This window comes from Gorilla gorilla, chromosome 7 (assembly GCF_029281585.2).
Source record: "Gorilla gorilla gorilla isolate KB3781 chromosome 7, NHGRI_mGorGor1-v2.1_pri, whole genome shotgun sequence".
Classification (NCBI taxonomy): domain Eukaryota; kingdom Metazoa; phylum Chordata; class Mammalia; order Primates; family Hominidae; genus Gorilla; species Gorilla gorilla.
This window is the reverse complement of record NC_073231.2, coordinates 49,161,440-49,186,732: the sequence shown is the minus strand read 5'-3', so window position 1 is coordinate 49,186,732 and position 25,293 is coordinate 49,161,440. Positions and strand designations below refer to the sequence as shown.

General features: G+C 38.6%; 1 protein-coding gene and 1 long non-coding RNA gene across 8 annotated transcripts in view; one reads left to right on the top strand and one right to left on the bottom strand.

Moving 5' to 3' along the window:
• LOC129524320 (uncharacterized) overlaps window positions 1-10,428 on the top strand; it is a 49,164-nt gene extending 38,736 nt beyond the window's left edge. The window contains exons 3-5 of the long non-coding RNA XR_008668097.2: window positions 5,230-5,435; window positions 6,077-6,234; window positions 10,248-10,428. This is a non-coding gene — a long non-coding RNA (uncharacterized lncRNA). The remainder of the gene's footprint in view (window positions 1-5,229; window positions 5,436-6,076; window positions 6,235-10,247) is intronic.
• EYA1 (EYA transcriptional coactivator and phosphatase 1) overlaps window positions 3,511-25,293 on the bottom strand; it is a 331,367-nt gene continuing 309,584 nt past the window's right edge. For all 7 annotated transcript variants that reach the window (XM_031014148.3, XM_055349601.2, XM_055349602.2 and 4 more), the window contains 6 exons: window positions 22,950-23,008; window positions 22,677-22,837; window positions 21,599-21,713; window positions 21,371-21,492; window positions 17,173-17,273; window positions 3,511-5,510 (listed from right to left, as the gene is read on the bottom strand). In XM_031014148.3, the coding sequence (XP_030870008.2) occupies window positions 5,430-5,510; window positions 17,173-17,273; window positions 21,371-21,492; window positions 21,599-21,713; window positions 22,677-22,837; window positions 22,950-23,008 (639 nt within the window). In that variant the 3' untranslated portion in view covers window positions 3,511-5,429. The remainder of the gene's footprint in view (window positions 5,511-17,172; window positions 17,274-21,370; window positions 21,493-21,598; window positions 21,714-22,676; window positions 22,838-22,949; window positions 23,009-25,293) is intronic.

Sequence of the window (25,293 nt, the reverse complement as noted above, 5' to 3'; positions counted from 1 at the left end):
AGGCACAAAGCCTGTAGCTTTACTCTGAGATGGACAGTTAAAGCCCTTGCCTCCTCTCTCTCCTGGCCGCCCAACCCGTCATCTCTGCCTCCCAGACTCACAGTTCTGGCTCTCCTGCCCTTCCCTTATCCTTCCCTAGCTTGCTGCCCACCTTCTCACTCTGAGCTGCTCTCATTTTCTTCTCTTCTCCCCACTCCCCTTGGGCCAGCTCCTCCCCAGGCTTCAGGTCTTAGCTGAGACATTGGTTCTTCAGGGAAGCCTTTCTTGCCTGCCCAGGCTGCCCACAGTAGATCACTCCCTCGCCTCTGTTAGTCTTGCTCATTGAGCCCTTCCGAGAATTGTAATGAATTCTTTAACAGTCACTGTCCCAATGCTCAAAGTCAGGTATGAGACTTTTTTAGCTTGTTTTCTAGACCTGGCCAAAACAATGCAGTGGACTTTTGTAGGGTCTGTGCATCCAAGAAGCTGGTTCTTCAGTTGGGGAAATATTTTTGTGAAAAATTAGCTAGTACAGTAATAGACAACATTAGAGAATCTTCCAGGCAGTGTCCCAAGCACTTCACATATACAATTGACCCTTGAACAAGGCAGGGGTTAGAGGCACCAACCGTTCTGCCGTTGAAAATCCATGTGTATCTTTTGACTTCTCAAAAACTCAACTAATAGCCTACTGGAAACTGGAAGTTTTAATGATAACATAAACAGTCAATTAACACACGTTTGGATATTATATACTATATTCTTAGAAAAAAGTTATTAAGAAAATTATAAGGAAGAGAAAATATATTTACCGTTAAGTGGAAGTGGATCATCATAAAGGTCTTCATCCTTATTGTCTTCATGTTGATTAGGCTGAGGAGGAGGAGGAGAAGTTAGTCTCGCTGTTTCAGGGGTGGCAGCAGTGGAAGAAGATACACGTATAAATGGACCCATGCAATTCCAGCCCTGGTTGTTCAGGGTTCAACTGTATTAACTTATTTTGTCTTCATAATAGTCCTCTGAAGTAGATACAATCATTATTCCATTTTTACAGATGGGGAAACTCCTAACCACTGGGATGAACTGTGCACAGTGGTGCTGAGACCCCTTCCCTTGGGCGTGTCCAGATTCCTCTTCTGTCTCACTACTTCCTCCATTTGACCTATGTAAATATTTAGCCATCACTAAAAAAAAACCTGGGTTTATATTTCCACCATCCTCGTCTGAATCTGACCACTGTTTGCTGGGACTGTCCTAACAGCTGAATAACTGGTTTCCCCATTTCTTCTCTTGCTCCTCTCCAGCTCCTTCTCCACCCTCTTCTCCACTCAGCAGCTGGGTGATCATTTCAAAGAGTAAACTAGACCAGGTCCCCCCACTAGGTAAAAGTCTCAGTGACCTCCCATTCACTGAGGATAGCATCCAAACTCCAGACCACGACCTCAAGGTCTTCCTGGTCTCCTTCCATTTACAAAGTCATCTCTTGCTCCTCTCCTCTTGGACCCATGGGTGTGGTTCTCATTTGGAGGATAAACAGAGTGTTCTCCTCTGTGGACCTTTGCCTGCATGTCCTGCCCCCATCTTTACATGCTTCCACCTTCTTAGCAGTCAGGTCTTGGCTCAGACATCTCGGCTCTGTCCATTCTATTAGAGGAAACTTACACCTGTCACTGACCCATGTTCTGTTTTATTTTCCAAAAAGAAGGCTTTTGATATGAATGTAGCTTATTCATTCATTTAGTAACTCATTATGGTCTGTTTCCACCAACTCCAATGTAAACTCAGTCCTTGGGGCATGGACATCCTATCCTCAGCACCTGGGACAGTGCCACACTATTGAGGGGTAGGGGGCAGTGAGTCTTTATTGAATGAAATATGGACTTCCAATAAAGGCATAGACAGAGGGAGAGAAGAGAAGGAGCTAACACTGCATGCCATTGATACAGGAGTTAGGAATAAATCATTTAGGCAGATAGTGAGGGTAGAAGAGTCCTTGGTAAGGTTTTCCTTTTAATGAAAAGCAGCCCCAAAATAATTTTCTTTTCTAACTAAGAGTAGCCTGTAAAATTGAGCTGCAGACATAAACAAGCAAGCTGGAAGCTTGCACAGGTGAGTGCCAGCAGTTGTGTCAATAGAAAATGGCTACCTAGGACTAGGCATGTTCAAAATGGTGGCTCCATATTCCCTTCTCTTTGCCAGCCGTGTGTACAGTAAGGAGCAAACAAGATGGGCTGGCCAAGTGGAAAGCCCATTTGCATAACATTAGGGTAGGGTGGCCAGCCTTCCCCACGTGCTATGTGAATGTCACAGCTGGTCCAACCAATCTGTGGGCAAGGGAGAGAGCTGTTCTCCTTTTTCTTTTCCCTATTAAACCTCCACTCCTAAACCCGCTCCTGTGTGTCTGTGTCCTTAATCTTCTTGGTGCGAGATGATGAATAAAGCTGCTTCACCATGGTAGGGAAAAAAAAGTCTGTAGAGGAGGAAGAACTTGAGCTGGACATGATTTGGGTAGATTGAGGATGGGGTGAAGGAAGTCATTGTGGGAAATGAGAATGCTTTGAACAAAGATGAGGCAGAGATGCTTGAAAGCTGTTTGATGCATTAAGGAGCTTAGTATGTTAGCCTAGTGTACTGATGCTCTGCTAATTTCAATAATGAGAGAGAATGCTGGGAAGCAAGTAGAGACTGTGTTTGGAGGCTCTAGAATGCCAGGGGGAGAAATCTGAGCCCTAAATCCATGATCAAAGAGGAGCCATTAAAAATTTTGACCAGGAGTTGTCATGTTAGAGGTGGTGCTTTAGGAAACTCATCTTCTGGGTATGCCCTCCATTTGGCCTACTTTTTATGCTTTCTTAATTTAAGCCCTAAAAACCCCTTTACTCCCCACCACTGTCTCTCTTTAAGATTTTCCCCAAAGTCTTTTCATTCTTGGGGTGTTGGGGCATGCTCAGGCACCTCATGATTCAGGCCACTTGACCTGGTGTGTGTGTATGAAAAACACACTTCAGGGGCCTGACAAATGGGTGAGGCAGTGCATGTTTGATTTTCATGTGTTTTCATGTATGAATGTGTGTTTCTAAGATTAAATTCTCAGGAGGAAGCCAGTTGTGCTGTTTTATAGCTCTCTGTCAATGATTAATCTGACCAAATCATAGAGGTATCTGTTGTGGGCATTCTTTATCGATGAAACTGCTTTATAGTGTTGTCCCTTGGGTATATAAGTGGCTAAATCTGTGCTCTGCAATCCAAGACACTTTATGCTGAATTATGTTCTACAGTAGGTAAATTTGAGTAAGGGTCTAGTTTATGTAATTTTTGGAGAAGTGAAGAACTTTTCCATTCATCAGTACTTACAGTGATCAAAGAAACAGCTGTTACCCTGCAAGTTCAGTCCCCTAAAGGACTGATAAAGTCATCACTGCAGTTACTTCATACAACTTCCTTTTGTTGGACTTTGGGTGTCCTAATGTAACCAAGATCCTGCTATTTCATATAACCAAGAGAAAAAGATGATCCCGACAGTCAGGGAGCTTACAGTACATCACAAATAAATTTTATTAACTTAAACACAAAATTAATGAAGAAAAATTCTGTACACAACGGTGGACACAGCACACCTTTATACAGTAAGGCCAAGATAAACTTTGTCTTTTCAGTCTGCAGAGTACAAAAACATAAAATGAAAAGGTTAAAAATTGTCAACTGTTTGCTTCAAGCAAAAAGGAAGAAAAAACTAATTCAATTGTGAATTTAAACAATTTGGATAATTCACAAATGACTATTTCTAGCAGCAACACACAACTTCAGAAAAGAATGAAGTAGCTCTTCAACTACTTCGGGTCAAAGCTGGTGTTTTTTTTCCCCCCCCCAATATATGATTAAAGAAGACTCATCCTAAGGGTAATTTCATGACAATGGATTGTGTTTGTTAGATGAGAGAAAATATTGCCCAGCCAAACTGACCACTTTTGGAGAAACTCTTATGGTCTGACAAAGGTGATAATTTTATTATTTCCCCAGATTGATGCCTGTCATGTAGTACATAATGCAGGTGGAGAGGAACGTTGTTTCCATGGTGATGACAATGGCAATGAACCTTCCTCAGGGTGAGAGGAAGAAAGAGAAAATACGCACATAGGGAGTAATGCAAAGTTTGCTGATTTCCGGATTAGCATCGTGTGTCTTCCTTTATCGAAAGAAAATGCAGACACGATAATAATTCTGAGCACATGAAAACTTTGTTAGTCTCCAATTCATGAACCATTTTATTAATAAAATATATCTACTATCATCTATATTCTTTGTGGGAAGAAGCATTTGAATAATTATTTTTTCCAAGTAGTTACATATAATACATTAGTGTGGAAATGAAAAAGTGAGGTGGTAGGAGAGCTCATTTTGTTTCAAATTGTTTAAGAAACTGCTGTGTTATTTCATCAAGGCCCTCAGAAGAACTGATGCAGGAAAAAATTTTAGAAAACAAAATCCTTACTGACACTTGACATCCATGCTTTTGGTCTTGACAACATTATCTAAAAAAAAAAATCCATTATCTACATATTTATACCGAAAACTTAGATAAGGCACGGCACATGAATTTGTGCACGTGCTGCCTCATGCTTCACTATCCAGGCATTGCTACCTTTCAATATCATTTCCCTAAACAATATGTAAAAGAATCATCCATTATTACAAATTTACACCAAAAATTCTTTCTGTACATGATTGTCTCAGTGATGTACATATTATACGTTTAAATTAGACATACTTAAAACTACTATGCAATGTGCTAAAATTCAAAGTACTGTACTTGCCATGTTGTGAGGCAGAAGCCTTTAATCACTTATTTCTAATGCTATTGTCTCTTCAATTATTTGATGTTTAAAAAAGTCTGGTGGGTGAATTGTAGGGTATGTGAATTATACCTCAATAAAGCTGTTTTTTTATCTTTTTTAAAAAAGTCTGTTCATAAATAAGTAGAGATGTACAGATTACCCTGGGTATGAGACACCAAAAAGTAAACCTTCTTTACAAGAAAATTCCTCCACTGGTATTCAGGAAACACATTTCAGTCTCTGTTGTGCAATTAGGTTTGCTGTATTGGAGAAGCTGTTTATATCACATTGAAAATGCTAACAACTGAAGCGTTTGCAGGTCCTTTCTTCACAGGTTTGAACCGTGTAGTTAATGTGGCAGACACATAACGCTGTGCTAAAACATTCTCATGGCTTATTTTCACTGGATTCACAGTACTAGAGTCAACAGCCGTTCTGATGAAATAGACGTGGTCCTCCATTCACCACAAAGGCAGAGGTCAAGACTGACAGCAACTGCGCATCACCAGGTGGAAATTGCTAAGTTCTGGAGGCCGGCGCTGATGCGAGACTGGGGCCTGCTGGATCTGTCCCTGGTCACAGAGCAGCTGTGCGCTGTCAAAGTGCCAAGCGCTGTTACAGGTACTCCAGTTCCAAGGCGTGGTGCAGGGCCATGAGGTCCGAGTGGCTGGAGATCCTCCAGAAGGGCATCGCGTGCTGCAGCAGAGGCACACATACACGTGAGGACAGAGCACCCAGCGCCAGCCCTGCCAGCTTTTTTGGAAATCCACTCCCATGCTCACCCCCATTTTCAGTATCATTGAAATACCAGCTAACATCTTAACATCATAACATCACATCTGTTTAAAACAAAAATTCAAACTCAATCCTCCCCTAAGAATACTGGACTGAGTTGTAAAATGTAATCTAGAGTCTGTTTCTTTGAAGAAGGGGATGGATATTTCCTAACTGGATCTACACTGTGACTTGAATGCCAATTCCAAGCTTTAAATAAAAGAACGTTGCCAAATATGGCAGCTTTTCATGTATCCAGTGGGTTTTTCATGCTGAAAGTTTAAAAAGCTTGTACTTTATGAGTTTAAGCAGTTTTCCTTAGTTAGTAGTAGTTTACATTTTTTCTAACTTAATTGTGGCTCACATATGAAGCAGTTTTTTTTCCATTTATTTCCCTCAGTTATTCTTCATATTGACCTTAAAATGGCTTTACCATATGGAAAGCATTTTAAATGAACATCTAACGTTGTTTTTTTGTTTTGTTTTAGGTTTTTGTAGTTGTTATTTAAACCTCAATCTAAAAATCTAGTTTAAGAAGTGGGAATGTTTGTGATACATGTGAGTAAACCAAGGGGAAGAACTCAGAAGTTATGTCATCCATGAAGGGTGAAAATGTGATTAACTTTCACTGCTCCAAAGCACTATAGTAAGTACTAATTCTTGAGCAAAACCTTTTTAAGGGAAAGATAATCATCACCCTCAGGAGAACAAAATTCTGTTTACCTTATAGAATAGGATTCTTAAGCAAAAAAATAATGTGGTGCCTGGAGTATAATTTGCAATTATAGTTCTGAGAAATTTGGAAAAATTTCAGACTAATAGGAGAATCTGGCATAGAAGCAAACAGAAATGAGGGTTTTTTTTTTTTTTAAATGTGTAGGTAACAGTGAAAGCCACTGACTATTTTGATATGTAGATCACATAGCTGCTACATACTGGGATACAAACTATTACTTATTAACAATGTATTTGCCTCAGATTATCTGTTGAAATCACATACCACATTCCAATATGTAGACCTTTCTGGACTCAAGACTATTTTGGTGTATCTGTATATATGTTTTTGAGAAATAACAGAATAGTCCAGAAATTAGTACTAAATATTTCTTTGTAGATTTCTAGAAGGAAACTTCACACTGTAAGACGTAGCATTGTGCATTCATTCATACAGAGCACACTGTGTCAGGTGTAGCAGATATAGAGATGCATGTGTCGCTGCCTACCCTATTCTGAGTAGCAAACATGCACAACAATCATCAGTGTTCATTTATATCTTGTAGGAGGTGGGCAATTACCTTTGCCTAGTGAACTGGGAAAATATCTGAAAGGAGGTGATAGTTGAGCTAGTTATGAAGGATTAACATTCAGAAAAACACTCTGATGGTTATGAGCATTGCGGGACAGAAAATAATGGAGAAATTCATTGTTGGCATACTAGATGGGTATGAGAAAAAGACTTGGCTGGTGACATGAGTGGCTGCAGGAACCAGCTGATGCAGGGCCTAGTAAGCCCTGCTAAGGAGTTTATTTGTAATAAACTCCTAATTCATAAATCCCAATAGTTACGATTTATTGGATATTGTGTTAGGCACTATGCTAAGCACCTCAAAGAGACAGAGGTACTACTATTACTATTGTACTAGTTAAAAAAAAAAAAAAAAAAAAACAACCTGAGGTTTAGTGATGAAACAGAGAGGTTTAAATAAATAGCTGGTAAGGAGTGAAGCCAAGATGCATGCCAGGTGTGACTCTGAAGCTCATATGCTGTAATGCCTCCTGCCTGTTCTCTGTAGGCTTTTTATTCAGCTGTGTAAATTATCAGCACCATAGCACAGGTTCAAACTAACTCTCTCTCTCTCTGCCCCCATGCATTCTCTGTGGGCTAAGAGACACCAGAAAAGAGTGACTATGATTCATAGACCTGGGTTAGAAAAACGTTTGATCCTATAGCTTTCCTCCTCATTAGAATAGAAATTCATGTTGTAAAATATAGAACCCTATAAAGAAATACAAATCATTTCTTATCCTACTACACAAAGCTCACCACTATAAACATTTCTTTATATTTTTATATATGTACATACTCAAACATACTTGAAATTATGTGTTTATCAAGTATGTTCCATTCAGCATCCTACTCATTTTACTACTTAATCTCAAATTCATTTTACATTTTAGACACATTTTAAAAGAAAACTATTATTTTAAAAGTTTTCAAGTATTCAACTGTGCAGTGTTGCTATTTAACCACCTACTTGGTATCTATTTTTATATTCTCTTTATTTCTAATTGTTTTTCTTATTAGGTTTGCCAATCATTATTGCCCTTCCTCAAAGTTTCTTGTCAACAGCTAAAGGGGTTAGATAGTATTTCTATTGATCTTAAGTACTATTATCTCAGAATGTGACAAAGGATGCTGAAAGCTCTTCAGATAATCATCTAGAAACTTTTAGGACAACCATCTTCATAAAAACATATAAAAATACTTGTGCGAAGTGGAATGCCTTTTTTCAGAGCAGGTTCAGTCAAATTCTTTTGCATGTCAATTGTCTGAGGTTCCACATGTTCCCCACAGACAAGTTACAACCATTAACAATGCAAATCTGAAAACTATTGGTGCAATCAGAATCCTGCACTGAAGAATGCCATGACTCTCAGAGAAATCGAAAAGGGAATTGAAAAAAAAATCTAGCTACTTCTTTGGTACATAAAGTATAAAGTGGGCATTTAATTTCATAGTAAACAAAGGACTGGTTCAATGGCTGTGTGTCTCATCTGTACATGTGTGTGGGTTGATGCTGCCTACAGAACACATGTTTTTCTTTTAAACCATACTCAACACTATCGGGAAAGGTGAGCTAATCTGCAAACAACCCTAAGTTGGCTTGTTTACTGGCACTAAAATACGACTGGCTTTAGTCTTCCTGTACAGAGTATTAATAAGAACCAGCTGGTCAAGCAGCACCCTGAAATGAGGTCAAAGGATGAAACTTCCTGTAGTATATTACAGACAACTCATCACAATGCAGTGGGGATGGGCCATTCATTTGGGCAGAAGTGCCAAAGGTTCTACAATGAAAACTTTGCAAATCTTAGGTGTACATTGAAAGAAAACTGGTAGACTATGGGGACACTCCACCCACAGGGATAGCAACTCTATCCTCTGCATTCTTTCATGGCATGCAGGGTAGTGATGTTGGCTGTAGTTAGCAGTTTCACTCTCACAAAAATAGTAGACTTCTTTAAGAAATGCACATTTTATATTAAGTGAATGACTATAAGAAGACAGTCTAGAGGAGAGGAGGTGTCAAACTCCTGTTAACAATCAGAACTAATACTGCACAATGATAATATTTTCCCTAAGTACGTACTGATGTGAAGATTTTATGCATTTATAAAAGCTTCTCAGGACAACTGGATACAAAGTAAACTTTTTTTTCTCTTGCATCAATGTTTAGCCACTAGAACAAACATTTCTTGTATGAAATCGGAGAGAAATAGTGGCAAAAGAGAAAAAGAAAAACACATGCTAGAATGAGGAGACCTGGGTTATATTCTCAACTTTGACTATGTGACCTTCAATTACGGCACAGTCTGCCTGAAGCCCTAGTTTCTTTATAACATGAGGGTTTAGGGAAAATGACTCAGGGTTGCTTCTAGGTCAAAGAAAGTCTGTGACTTTATTATCAAAACAAAGTCTGTTACGTGCATAGCACTGTAGCTACAGTAGATACATAATACACAAAAGACATATATCCCCAATGCCAAGAGCTGACCAGCAGGCAAGATATAACTGATGAAACAATTTTATTACAATGTAAGGCAATGAGGGGTGAAGAATTAAAAAGATAAATTCAGAGAGAAGAGAGCTCAGTTGTAACCTGGAGAGGGTAAACTGAGCTTGAGCTGAATTTGAAGAATGGGTGAAGTTGGAGAGGTGGAAGGGAAGTGGATAGGGTTCCCAGATAGGAGGAATAATTGGCCTGTGGAGGATGGGGCTGGACTGGTGTGTAAAATCGTAGAGATGTTAAGGAGGTTTGTCAAGGTAGCAGCACTTGGAATATCTAACTAAGGAGTTTAGACTTTTGTCTTGTAAATGGAAGGAGCGAGAGGCTAACACTTCCTCAGTGCCAAGAGACACAAATAGGTGGGGGCATTTTAAGCAATTTAGGGCAGCAGTCGGGAAGGATGGACTAAAGATGTTTCTGGCTGGTAGCAGAGAAACTAGGTAGAATTACAGTGGAAATGGAGTGGGTGTAATAGACGCAAGACATATTGTGAAGAGAGTTCATGTGACTCAGCGGTGGGTGGGAATCAAAGAACCCCAAATCATGTCTGAGTGGGCCAACTGGTTTGGGACAGCTGAATTCATTTGCTTGTATTCAGACATTCAGATGGGTAGAACATGGGATACTTACCCGGAGATATTCTCTCAGGTTGCTGAAGCCCTGGGACCAAAAACAGAGCTACCCACAAATCTTAACAGAAATGACAGCTGGAACTGCAACATGCATGTGATTCGTTTATCAAGATTAGGCATATATTGAGAGAAGTAGGTATCAAGGCCTAAAATTAGCACATGCTTTTGTGTCTCCAGAACCAAAATTTTGCCTGATGGGAAAACAATGACACATCCTTCCTGTTTTTCTTGCCTCCTAGAGCAACTTCAAAAATCTCCGTCCTCCATCCTTCCTTATCTGATATTTAGCATTTATACCTTTAGACTACATATAACCACCACCATATAAAAAGCTGGGTATGTGGATACATATATGTAAGTAGAATTTTGCTGAATTATTAAAAATGTGTTAATTAACAATGTTTCAAAGTTTTTAAAGCATATACCCTCTGACTTAATTATTGCAGTTTTAGGAATTTATCCTGCAGAGGCACTTGCACATGCATGAACTGTAGAACTGTTTGCAGTAGTAAATACCGGAAACCACCTAAATGTTCACCCCAGGGGACTGGTTAAATAGCACATCCACATGATGGAATACCGATGCAGTCACTTAAAAGCATTAGAGATGCAAAGCTTCAGGGACTGATATAGAATAACTGCCAGGATGGATTAACTGAAAAAGCAGGTATGAAAAAAAGTGTATACTTCTCATTTGTGTAAAAAAATACTTATTTGTGCTTTCATGTGCACATATAATATTTAGAAAGTTTTGCAGATGGAGGTACAAATACTTTTCAAATTGTAAATAAAGATATCAAGGGAGAACTTATTATGAAACTTATTGTGCAACGTTGCTCTTTTATTTATATATCTGCTTGCCCTCTAGACATAAGTATGCTTTTTAAGGACGACGATGAAATCCAATTCAAAACCTGGCATATAGTAAGTGATTAACTATAAATGAATTTATGACTTTACAAAAATAACATTCACTGTACTTGGTATTTATAACCTTGATGTCCCACTTAAACTAAAAACAAAAAAGTGCTTTACAAATGTTATTTTATAAAAGTGGCTTGTATTTTTCTCCTAAATAAGCTTGAAATTGGGCATTATTAATCAGGTTCTCAGCTTCATCTTGGATTTCAGCAAGTTTTAGAATGTACATATAAAATGAACATAATGAAGCCTTTCTCACTGTGCAGAAAATGGATGCTTGCCATTTTTTCTCCCTTTGTCATTAACAAGAGATTTATTTTAAATAGTTCTCTGAAAATAGTTAATTTATTAGCAAGGCCACTTTTACTACTCTAGAAATGAAAACTAGATGTCAATGTACAGGAGACTATTTCCTACATTTTTTTTTAAAACAATCATACCTAGGTCTAATCATTTTCTCTCAAGCCATGTTGCATTAGGGAAACAAATAATTTTATGGTAAAAAAAAGAACAACTGGTGGATTTTGACAACAAAAGACATACGTCAAAGGAAGACTTCCCACAATCTTTCTAAGAACAAAGAGGCACTCACACAAACTCTTGCAAGAGATCTTTTCAGTATGAGGTTGTTCTTTTACGAAACAAAGGTATTTCTAACTTCTTCTCTTTGAAGGAGGTACTTTTTATGATACAAATTATAGAGTTAGATTAAATTACTGATGAAAGCCCTTGGACTACATTGGCAAAGAGAATAAGGATGACAGAATAGATTTCAATTGACCATTAACGAAATAGGCAACTGGCAGATTTACTTACTGGGTTTTGTTTCTGTGATTTAAAAAAAGTAACAATCTCTAGCAAAAGAACATTATTTAAGGAGATGACAGATCTCTACAAGGGAAAGAAGAGCATGTTGTATTAGATTTTGAAGGACACAGGAAACTGAGAGAGACAAGCTAAATAGTTAAAATCAATTTCGAAGCAATGTAAAATGTTTTGATTTGGCAAAACATTTTAGTGCTCAAATGTGCAGAACTTCATTGTTTTTGCTATTAATTTATTTAATAAACTAAATTGCTCAGGAGCTAAAGCACATATCAGAATTATGTGTTTTAAAAATTTTAATTATGAATGTAAAATTAGGGGAAAGAAGACACTTATATCTAACTCCTGAAAAAGAAAGAAGAATTGCATTTTACTCTAATACTTTTTTGAAAAACCATGTAAATTCTTTTTTGTAAGTCAAGTCATATTTAAGATATATAAATGTAGTTTATAGTTTGAAGAAACTTTTTTTTTTTTTTTAAACAGGGTCTTACTCTGTCGCCCAGGCTGGAGTGCAGTGGTGCCATCACAGCTCACTGTAGCTTTGACCTCCGAGGCTCAGGTGAACCTCACACCTCAGCCTCTCCAGTAGCTTAGGACTACAGGCAGCACCACTATGCTGGGCTAATTTTTGTACTTTTTGTAGAGACGGGTCTCACCATGTTGCCCAGGCTGGCCTCAAACTCCTGGGCTCAAGCGAGCCACCTGTCTCAGCCTCCCAAAGTGCTGGGATTACAAGTGTGAGCCACCACTCTCCGACTGCAGAAACTTTTCACTAAATCTCACAGTCAGAGGAAATAACTGAGTTCAAATCCTAATTTAGCTACTTTCTAGCTGTGTGATTTTGGCCGAATTATTCACCCTTACAGTGCCTCAGTTTTCTCATATGTAAAATAGGTCTAAGGATTCCTTCATAGGATTATGAGGATTTAATGAGAAAAATGGATGGGAAGGCCTAAAAGAGGGACTGGGATATAATAAGGGCTTTATAATTGGTAGCATTTTTTTTCTTTGGGACAGGATCTCATTCTCTCATCCCAGCTGGAGTGCAGTGGCATGAGTTCGGCTAACTGCAGCCTTGACCTCCTCGGCTCGAGTGATCCTCCGACTTCAGCCTCCTGAGTAGCTGGGACTACAGGCACCCACCACCACGCCCGGGTAATTTTTGTATCTTTTATAAAGACAGGGTTTTGCCATGTTGCCCCAACTGGTCTCAAACTCCTGAGCTGAAGTGATCCACACACCTTGGCCTCTCAAAGTGCTGGGATTACAAGTGTGAGCCTGGCTTGGTAGCAATTTTTGTTACTTACTAATATTATGATTAATCCTACAGCTTAGAAAGCCATCTCTTAGTTTCTTTAGCTTGAGTTTTCATATGTAGTTTTAAAAATGAGATGATGTTGAACTGTAGAGGGCTTCTCCTCCTAAATTATTTCCCATAGGTTAAATATTAAGTATTCTCTACTTCTGTGCAGCACTCCACTTTAAAGATACTCATTATCTTCTGTGAATGATTAGATCCTTGTCTCTTAACTCATATACAAAGATGACTATTTATATACTAGTTAACTTGAAAAGGCTAGACAAAAATTCTCCTTCAATACAGTTAGAAAATAAGAACGGAATGTTCAACTTGTTGTAAATTGATGACGTCTGAATCTTTTGCAAGATTATTAGAAATCTAGATATTGTGAAAAATTTGTCCATTTTACACATCCACACAGGCAGTTCTCAAGGTACAAAGAGTGGTTTGCAGCAGATATTTTTGGACTCTAGTCACGTACAGTCATCCATGAAATAAAAATGGAAAGCTAGGAGGACTCATTTGGTCAAAAAATTCAGTATGTTTTCTGCAGGTGGCTGCCTAATTTCTTTTTTGTGTGTGCCCTATATTAAAAAAAAGACATGTCCAAAGATAAACAGTAGAAACAATCTTTTTTTAAGCCATTCTATATTTAATTTTATTCTGTAATTGCTGATTGGTTGTTGAGAAAACACAAATATCAGAGTTTATTATCAGAGTGATCTAGGAAAGAAGGTTAAAAAAAAAAGGATTTTCCAAATAATTGTAATAGAATACTTTTGTACAAAGAAGGATTTTCCAAATAATTGTAATAGAATAGTTTTGTACACCTTATAATTTATTCTTTGGTACTGCTGTAAACGAATTGTACCAGCATTTGAATTGTAAGTGTTTTATTGGGTTGTTCCTACTGCCATCACCAACATTCTATGTGTATTAAATTAGTATTAAAACTTTATAATATACATGGAAGTAATTGGAAACCCTCTAAAGACTATGAATCAGTGAGGCAAACATTTAGGAACTGTCTATAGATTTAAAAATTATGAACCTCAGCCTGTTTCCAGTATAAAAATTAACTAAAACTGGCCGGGCACGGTGGCTCATGCCTGTAATCCTAGCACTTTGGGAGGCAGAGGCGAGTGGATCACTTGGGGTCAGGAGTTTGAGACCAGTCTGGCTAACTGGTGAAACCCCGTCTCTACTAAAAATACAAAAATTAGCCAGGCATCGTGGCACATGCCTGTAATCCCAGCTACTTAGGAGACTGAGGTAGGAGAATCACTTGAACCTAGGAGGAGGAGGTTGCAGTGAGCCGAGATCGCGCTACTGCACTCCAGCCTGGGTGACGGAGACTCTTTCTCAAATAAAACAAAAAACCAAAAACGAACCTCAGCCTATTTCCAGTATAAACATTAACTAAAATCTTTTAACTAAAACCTTTTATTACATCAGAAATACATAAAGTTTTCATGTCCGCTCTACCAACAAAATGTATTGAGCACCCATTTGTCAAAGCTGCCAGGATTAGAATCTACCAGGAAGTGTCAGCATTTGCCTAATGTAATGATGAGTTGATGGCTGCAGCAAACCAACATGGCACATGTATACCTATGTATCAAACCTGCACATTGTGCACATGTACCCTAGAGCTTAAAGTATAATAAAAAAAAAAGAAAAAAATCTTAACTGCTCTTCAAAGACAGCAAATACTCTAGCCCTATCAATACTTTCAATTCTAACCTGAAACCAAGAATTCCTTTGTTTTTTTCCATGTTGCGTTCACTGAAGTCAAACTTCTAAGAATTGTACTTATCAGAAAGGTTTAGGAAGGGACTCACTCACAGAAACCTTGATAAGATCCACAGGATTTCACTTGTGTTCCCTGCATTTTAAGTAATCACTTTCATAAACATCCCTCTCTGCCTACCACAAGCTAGAAAGCCACATTTTAGCAATTTTTGATATTAAACTTTCTGGTAGATACCAGAGAGAGAAGGACCAGCCTGGAGATGGCTTCACACCTTGGCCTAGGACCATACTGGTCAGAGGTACAAATCTGTTCCATCCCTGCCCTGCTGGCCACTAGGAGGGTCCTGATAGGAATGGCTTGGGAATGCCAGAGGCTTTCCTAGAAAGAAGACTTGACTTGAGTCTGGGAAAGAAGACTTGAGTCTGGATGTCAGAAAACATTCTCTTCAACTCTCCAGGATTGTGTTTTGAGGATTCTGACTTAGTCTGGGAAAGGTTTCATTTAATAAAGACAGCCCAGAGAGGTAACAGAGGCACCCAATGACACTAGTGGTTGGTCATCGGTGAAGTGGGAAGATTAGAACTACTGCTTAAATGGCAAATGCTGCTTCACATTGAGCATGAGGAGACCTGGAGTCACGTGTGGGTTTCTACCAGCACCAACCAGACTCACGCAAGTTTGTGACTGGGATACATTCTGTATCTGTGGGTATTCATGAAATTATCTAGTTTAAAATTAGGGCCAGTGATTATGATTTTAGTGGAACTCAGAGGCACTGAAGGTAAACTAGGCCATCTTCAGAGCCTGTAGGAAGGTTGGCCATGTATCATACTTAGGCTCAGTGCTGCATCTGTAATCTGGTGACCTTATATGCTATTTCTGGTATATGCTGAAATATTCCAGAAGGACTGAAATATTGTATCATTTATGGAAATACACATGGATTCCTATGAGTGAGCGTGTAAGGAAGGGAATGGAAAATTATGCTCTTGGTTAATCCCATAAAATATTTAATTGTTCTTCAATTCAAGAAACATTTACAGAGTACAACTATGACAAGATTTAGGGAGTTATAAAAAAATCTGAAGACAGTTTCAACAAACCAAGCAAAGTAAGATCCCCGAATCTGTGAAGCTCACATTTCTTTGCTGAAACAGGCACATAAACAATAACAATAGCTACCATTTGTTGTACACTTTACACATATCTATATTATGGGAGTTATATATCTTTACTAAATCTAATCCTCAAACTAGCCCAATGAGCTAAGTGCTATTACTATCCCCATTTATAGACAAGGAAAGGGAAACAGAGGGTTAAGAACTTGCTCAAAGTCACAGGAAGGGTAAGTGGCAGGGTCATAATTCAAACTCATGCTGTCTGGCTCAAGAATCCAAGCTATTTATCACTACAGCTCCTTCAGTTAAAATACAAGGGAGCATGATTATAATTGATCTCTTAAAAGCATAACAGAAAAGGTAGTACATGAATTAAATTTTGCAAATGAATAAGACAATGACAGAAGGGTATTAGGGAAAAGATTCCAAGGAGACACAACAGGAAGGAAAAGCTGTGGGGCATGGTCAAGGAAAGCTGAGTGGACTGACACAACTACAGTGTAAGGTACAGGAGGGAGACAGATCAGAAAGGCAGGCTGTAACCAGACTGTGGAGACCCTCAGTGCCAGGCTAAGGAAGGTGGTCCTTGGCTTTTAAAAATGCAATGAGAGGCACAATGAGAAAGCTTTTGCTCAGAGAAATGATTGATAGAATTACACCTGCAGAGATTCAGAAGAATATAATGAAGTGCAATGGGCAAAGTGGGAGTCAAGAAATTTATAGTTGGGTCCACTCCCTTCCCCCCGCCCTGAGAGAGACAGGTAGGACCTCATGATATAAAGAAGACATCGAGTCCTCTGGGGCAGCAGATAGTTTTATCTTCCAAGTCAGCTTTGACCAACTGGTAGAGGCTTTCTGAAGGATGTTTGAAAGGTTCTTAGGCTGTGTCCAGGCTCAGGTAACAAGGTTTGAACCACCTGGCATGTCTGCCATGGGTACAGAGAAGGTCCTGCTGGCACATGTGTTATCTCTGCTCTGGATGACAGCTACACCACTAACAACACTTCAGTTCCGCTCCCAAATTCTACCTTCTATGAACACCACTTGTGGCCCTTGAGTTTGTGCACACAACTATTCAGAAAGATCACTCCATATTTATTGAATTCTACTTTACCCTGTTCAGTGCTTAGAGTACTGCACATATTCATCACATTTCACATAAATGGAACCTGTTTAAATGATCCAGTTATGAGAATCCTGAGGACTGAAAAAACAAATAAGATGCACCATCTAGGAATGCTCACCTTTTTTGCTCCTTGTTCTTCTTCTACACCATCTCCTATAACAACATACACCACTTTTCTTCCAAACCTTTGAATTATTCTCTCAAAACAGCTTTCTTTTCCTAGTGAACAAAAATAAATGATAGAAAATGTGAAGTTTGGGTAACCTAATGTGACAGTGCTTGAACTTTTTATATAAAATGCTTTCTTCATGCTCTGATTCGAATGCCCCACTAGTGCCTCTAAGAGGAATGCTTTTATGCCACTTGGGTTGTATGTGCCACAGCACAATAAATTACAAAGTAAATTAATTAGCAGTGTGGTGTCCTGTCCTTTGGAAATTGATAGTTAAATACTCTCTTCCCAAGGACTCATTTATTAAAAAATGGATTCTAGTCAATCACAGCATTGCAATTGGGGTGGTGGGGGAAAGTACTGTTTTGCAGTGGGACTTCTTTTTCCCCCTATATATAAGCTGAACTCAAACATAGGCAATTCTGGCAACATATTTTAACTTGATTTAAAAAAGTTTTTTTTTCATATATCAAACTTTGAAAATATCTGACCCAAAGACTATTGAGAATGATAAAAAATAACTGGACTTGTTTTTGTTCTAGCAAGAAAACACAAACATTGGAATTAGCTTATTCCTTCATTTTCAGGTTGAATTAAAGACCCTGAAAGTCTGATGTAGTCTTGTAAAACTCCTTCTCAAATAAATGTCAGATAATTTGGGGTAGTGCAGCAAGATGGTACCTGCCTTACCCAGGCATCTAATGTTCAATGAAGCACTTTCCTGGAGGAAAACTGGAATAAAGGTAATAGAATACCCTTATCTGTCTATTATCTTTCCCGTGTCATGACTTAGTTTGGGCTCCTGTGGTGGCTACACTGTCAGCACATTCCCACAGTTAATGCAAGCATTGTTTCTTCTCAGAGAAGAAACTGGTGTTCCAACTCTTGGACTGCCAATAGGGTCATTTTAATGGACAATGGGACAGTTTATAGTTTTCAAATGTGAATGGCTGAGCAAAGCCTGCACCTCTTTCAAATAAGGATCAGATATACACATGAACAAATTGCTTGTTTGCTTAAACAAATGTCTGCTTTATATTTGTATTTTGCACTAAAATCTCTAGTTTGCATCTGACACAATGAAATAGAGCTAGCCTTATTCAAAGATGCAATTTAAATGCCTCTTTAGTTGTCCACTAAACTGTGAAATATTAAATCACTTTAAGAAGCAAATGCAAAGTATAGTCTTCACTGCAAAAATATACAACCAAAAACTTTGATGTCATGAAAGTTTTTTCCCTCCTTACGGGGAAATGCTTATGTGTTTTTGCAAAGTTTCCCTCTTGTGGAAAAAGGAAGGTAAATTCAATGTAATTTAAAGGTGAAGTTGTGGTAGACAAAAAAATCGTTGCCTATAAACTATCTATCTCCTATTGGGCTCATTGCCAATTTGGGGTCATGTAGAAATTTTTCACAATAGAGGTTAAGAAAATGAAGCCTAGATTTTAGAAGTTAACTATTAGTTTTATATGAAGTATTCATTTTGATGAGTCCATTTTGTCTGAAAGGTCATCATAGCTCTGCCAACTGAGATACCAGTCATCTCCTCCTATGACTTTAGCATTTTGCCTACAATAAAAATTACTGGGGCCAGGCATAGTGGTTCACACCTGTAATCCCAGCACTTTGGAAGGCCAAGGCAGATCACCTGAGGTCAGGAGTCTGAGACCAGCCTGGCTAACATGGAGAAACCCCGTCTCTACTAAAAATACAAAAATTAGCTGGGCATGGTGGTGTGTGCCTGTAATCCCAGCTACCTGGGGAGGCTGAGGCAGAAGAATCACTTGAACCCAGGAGGCACAGGCTGAGATTGTGCCACTGTACTCCAGCCTAGGTGACAGAACAAGACTCCATGTCAAAACAAAATTGCTGGGTTTTCTGCATTGATTCCCCATATATACCTTATCTGATGGTGAAATCCTACTTCCACATTTTTTTTCTGTATTGAAAAAAAATTAAAGCTTAATATTTTAAACAAAATGCCCATTAAAAAAACAATGCTTACTGGATTGTAATTTCCTATTATCATTTTCAAATTATTTGGGATTAAACTTCAATGCACATGCTATGTAATACACTACTTCTGCTTTCTTTCTGAGAACCTAAGCTCTACCCGCTTCTGTACCATGGGCTGCTTCGGCATTTGTTCCAACTTTCATGTGCTGGTAAACCTTTTCCACAATTCCTGTTTACAACACAATATAATTATAATTCCTCTTAATTGATATAGAATTAACATGTGACTTAAACTGTTTGCTATTTTTATGGAACATGAAAGCACATAAAAGTTCTGGTTATAATGGGCTACTAGGAATTTTACTCTATTTGATATATTTCTTGTTTTTTTGATATTTTCCAACAATTTGTTCTTGGCCCTTCTTGGGAAGCATCAGTCATTCTCAAACTCCAGATACGTATTTCTAACTTGAAAGGTTAGCCTGGATGAATCCCATCAGCACCCTGCTGACTGTGTCTTTCTGCCATTGATTGAAGACCCCACTGGGTCTCTTCCAATGCAACACTGATAAAAATAAAACCTAATTTCCCCATCAGTTAATTGTGCCGCTACTGACCCAGGTGCCTAAAAGAAATCTTGTGTTGGCCTTCTTCAAAATAAATGGTCATTTATTCAGCCATTCATTCAACAAATTCATCTCTACATTTATTGAGTACCTACTGTGTGCTGGGTGTTACAGCTACTATGATGAGCAAGAGAGACAAACCCAGTCCTCAAGATTATTACAGTATGACGGGGAAGTCATACTATGAACAAATAATTATAAAAGTAATTTTTTAGTAATCATTTAGTAAATGCTTTGAAGGAGAAGCACAGGAAGTGTAAAAGTGCAGGCAAATGGAAGTTAGACCTACAGGGATTCCATTTTTGCCCCTTTTTATTATATGGAGTTGAGCAGCCAAAGACAGCCTTCTTGCCACCTGCTAGAATGCTCATACCCCTTCCCCTGGACTAAAATAACATTCATCTCCTTAGGGTGATATACAACGCCATTCATGCCTAGACCCAAGTATACCTTTTCAGCTTTGGCTTCTAATGAGCACTGCATACTAGCTACCCAGGGCCACTCACAAGTCCCTCAGCAGGGATCACATTTTAATTTCTCTGTCCATTTGCATTGTTCTCACTAGCCCATCTACCTGTTGAACTCTTACTTGCTCTTCTATACCCAGATCAAATGTCATTTCTTCCCTTTAGCTTTCACACTTTCACAGACACTTGGCCTCTGCCTCTTCCTGGGTGGCAGTGAATGCTTCCTCAGTCATGTGCACATTCAAGCACTTAGCAATAGGACCCTGTAGGCTACAGCAAGGAGTCTAGACCTTGGAATCAGAGAAACATGAGGCTTGAGCCTTGGGTTTGTGAGCTATTGACTGCAACAATTTACTTAAGTCTCTGGACTTTAGTTTCCTCATTTGTAAAATGGAAAGATTATAAAGATTGACTTTAAATGCAAAATGCTTAGTACAGTTCAGGGCATCTAGTAGACAACTAAAAAATGCTCATTTGCATACTCTTGTATCATATTGGATTGTCATGTAACTGTCTGCTTCCCCTGAGAACAAGAGCCATGTCTTTTTATCCCTATGTTGATTCTGCCTTGATTTATATTCTAACTAAATTTCATAAGTCTTTTCCTCCCAACTATGTTTCTTTCATGCAAGAAGCTTTTAAATCTCCACAACAAAAATGGAAACTCAATTGATTATACAGATTGAATGAAAAACAAAACAAATATTTCTAGTAATCTGTTATTAGAATTGTTTCATTTCTACTTTTTATAATTTTATCTTGCTGTTTGTTTTAGCTTAGAAAATCAGATATTTTTGTTAATGTTGCCTAAAAGGATAAAAATATGATGATAATCCAGAATCGATGCTGTTACTCTACCTAAAATGCCCTGGTCTTAACGTTAGCCAGTCAAGTAAAATTTTGTGACTTCAGCTACTGTATTATGCTTTATGTTTCTCTTATGTCTAAATCCAGTTTTGCAAATTGGTTAAATTATTCTTGTATTTTTTTTGACCTATGTAGCATTCTGGAAAAAAAGTTTCATTTATTGCCTTTCATTTTTATTATCCTGAAGGAAAATAGCTGATTGTTAAAAAGAAAAGAAAAGCAGCTCACCTATTTTAGTTGCACTGTAAATATTTTCTATTGGAAATACAATTCCTAACCCATACAGCAGGACTTTCGCCAATGCTGGGATGAGCTGAGTAGTTGTTACTAAAATATTCACACAGTTTGTCCTATGAGAACAAAAAGAAAAAAAAAGACTGTTGAAAAATAAATCTCCAAAATGAACAAGCACGAGCATTGCCCATTTCCTGGCAAAGACCCCGCAGAGAGCCTCACCGGGCGTGAATGAGCGAGAGTGCTTTCAGGGCCAGTGTCAACCAGGAGTCGGTCAGGGCTTCAATTTCGGCCCTCAACTGCAGCCAGGCTTCCCTCTTAGCTGGACCAAGCAGACCTGAGGATTTAAAAGCACATGATGAACTACTTCCTTACCAACATATTTCTTCGACTTTGCAAATAATTAACATTTAAAAAGTACTATGAATACCAGCCTCAAGATTTATAGTATACAAAGTATCTTTCACATAGTACCATTCATTTGACAAGTATTTATTTGGTTTGGTTACAGAAGTCGTCTCTTTTTAGGGAACCTACTTTCCTACATTCCTCTAAGTGTAGTTTGGGCAGAGGTGACTCCACCTTCTGGCTCCCAGGGTAGGTGTGCAGCATTCACTTGGCCAGTGGAAGTCAGTCTTGGAACTTTTGCTGAATCTATTAGGAAATGATAGATTCCCTCCCCTCATGGATGTGCCAAACTACTGGCAGAGTATAAAGCTGGATCTACTGGTGGTCATTTTGCCACCTCTTGGGAGGGACTGACCTAGAAAGGCCTTTATCCAAAGGAAGGCACAGGCTTCCCCGACAGCATCATTTCAGCATCTGCATATAGCCATGCTGGAAACCAACCTCACCCTTAAACTTTTTATTATTAAGTCACTGTATTTCCTTTTCATGCTAAAGCCATTATGAACCAAAGTCAAAAGATTCAAACTAATCCAAGTATTTACCCAGTAGGAGGAGATTTACAACCCATCTTGTGATTTGGGCAGAGGTGGCTAATTCTTCGAAGGATGCTAATCCTTCCTTGAAAGGACAACTGAATGTCAGAGAGGTCAGGAAACTTGCCCCAGGTCACATCACTAGGTAACAGAGACAGGACTAGACTGGAATAGCCAGGGCAGCTGGCTCCAGTGCAATATTTCTGTCAGTAAATCACAGCAGAATAATGGCCAGTGAGATGAAACTGCCCAAATAAAAGCTATTATATTCAAAGCAGTGTGACACAAAAGTGTAAAGTACTTTTGGAATTGTATCTGGACTGTCTTAACCCGCTGAGGTACTGGTGGTAATCACTTGCCTCCAACATTATTTTTGTAGGTGTTGTAGATCTCTTTTACCCGTCTGTAGCGGAAGGCCAACTTTCTCATCCAGTCCACACCGCCCCGTACACCAGTTGCCAAACATAAGTTAGCACTGGTTGCTGCGGCAGGAAAGCCATCTGTTCCAAAGTTATATGTGCTATTTATATGCAAGAAAAGCCCAAAGTTAGCCGAACAGAAAGTCCATCTTAATTAGATAAGTAAGTAAACTATAAAAGGGAGATGGTCACTTCACATTCAACGGTGCTCACCTTAGGTCCTGTCCGTTATCATCTGAAGAAACATCATCTATATGGACTTGGTCACATTCCTAAAATGCAATTAAAATGATACATGTCAATTTTTTAAGAGTACCTAATTTTTTTGTTTTGTTTTGGAAAAACCATACATATTTTTTAAAGCACCTTAATTGGAGGATTTTTCAACTATGTCAATCAGTAGGTGGCAGTCTTGTAAAATTGACATTTTTACCTACTTAGGGTCCTCTCCTGTAAGAAAGAAGCAATGTCATTAAGGACTACTGTTATTCAGCTTCAGAAAACACATTTTTGTGTTTAGAAAGGAAAGTGATTGAAAACAATTAGCATATGTGTTCCATAAACCTCAGGTACCTTAAGCCATCACGCTGCTCAGAGCTGATTCAGTCATTGCCTAAGCATAACTGAAACCAGACATTTTGGTAAATGTAACATGCTAGAAAAATTAAACCTGATGCTAACTGCCAATGAAATTATGACCTCTGATTGCTGTTGAGCCACACACCAACACAGCCTGAGGCCAGTGTGTTGAGGAGCCCAGACACAAAATCTGTTACTGGTTTCCATTTATTTGAGAGATGTGAGTTTTATCCTCCCTCTTTCTCTCTCTCTGTGTACGTGTGTGTGTGTACACATGTGCACGGTAAAAACCATGGGAGACTTCAAAACCTAAATAAAAATAATCAAACCATGTGCTTGTTTGCTGTTTAGTTTTTTTTTTTACATTTTTAGTGTTATTTTTAGCTGTTTTACTATTATTACATATTCACTGGATTTATGAGTTTATTACGGCATAATGTTATTTTGAACAGATCTTATTTTTACATCCCAAACTGTGTAAACTACTTAGAATAGGAAGCCATGCTTACGGGCTAAAGCTCTATTGGGCCCAGTTAACGTTTCTGCACCTGTTTGCAGATATATCGGAGCACCCATATATCTTAACCACCGTATCCCCAGATGAATTGTGGGAAGAACAGGCACCCAATAAACATTTGTTGAATGAATGAAGGCATATTAATTTGGAGGCAGACAAGGACTCTAGTCCAGAAACTTAACACCCCCACTTGGCTGCTTTCATATTTCAGTCATGTTCCTCTCTTTGCAGTCAGGCTCCAAATACCCCAGACGCCTTTATTGTACTTATTTCCATTAAAGTTTTAGTTTAAAAATATTATTAAAAGAAATTTCCAGGCGCACATCCTGTATTTTAAAAGGTTCTTTTTGACTGAAGGTCTGGTCATGTTTTAGATAGAGTTAATTTTATAAAATCTAGCCCATCTCTCTAGCACTTAGACTCAACTTCATAACAAAGATGACACTTAGAAAGCGCTATAATAATAGAAGGTATATTTTTATGTTGCCGGTCCCTTCTGAACAAACTCTTCTCTCTCCATGGATTTGTGAGGAAGGGAGGAGGAGATAGAAGTGGAAAGAAACTCAAACCAGCTGTTCCTTAACAGAATTAAAATCGTGACCCCCAACCTCTTCTCTAAAGCATCTATTTTCCAGGCAGCCCTCTCCCAGCACGCAGCAAGTTCCAAGGAGGAAAAGACTTTGACCTTGTAACCCTCCCCTGCTCTCCTGAGGTCCATAACCTCAGATAAGAGAAAAGGAAAAGCAAGTCTAGGAGCCCTCACATGCTGACTGTGAATTTAACATTTTAAAAACAGGTCATTCTTGGAAAACGTGGTTGGGAACTTCTCATTTATTAATGTAATCTTATTTTAGAAGATGAATGATGATCGCTTGTGTTTTCGACAACATACTAAATCCTGAGTAGAAATTTCTGATATTTAACCAGGAATGTAATTTTTATGTTGTAAAACTTCTTTAGAGCGTGTGGTTAGCGTTGGGGGTTGGGGGAGAGGGGAAGGCCATAGCGCCATGAAGGAGAAATTTTCTCTCTTGGGAGAATGAACAAAAAGGAGGAGGAAGTTGAGGAACTAGTAGAAGAGGAAAATATATGTTCAAAAGAATTTAATTCAAGGAATCAAAACTGACCTGGAACTCCCTGGTTCCCTCTAAGGGTGGGAAGAGTTTTTTGAAAAAGCAGGGTGTTAACATGCTTTTCTGAAGCGAATTTAGCTGTAAATCCTCATTACTAACAGAGAAGGCAGTTATCCTCTAACAACTGTGAACGACCCCATTGTTGCTATTGTTCTTCCACATCCTGTATTTGTTTTCTCCTGCCAGCTTCATTTAAAACGTTTTGTTCCCAGGCTGAGGACTTCATTTGAAGTATTGTTCAATCTCTAGCTTAGCTCTTCGTGTCAACACCTTCAAGCTTTTACCTGCAGATAGCAAACTCACTTCACAGTGACTTGATTAAAGCAAA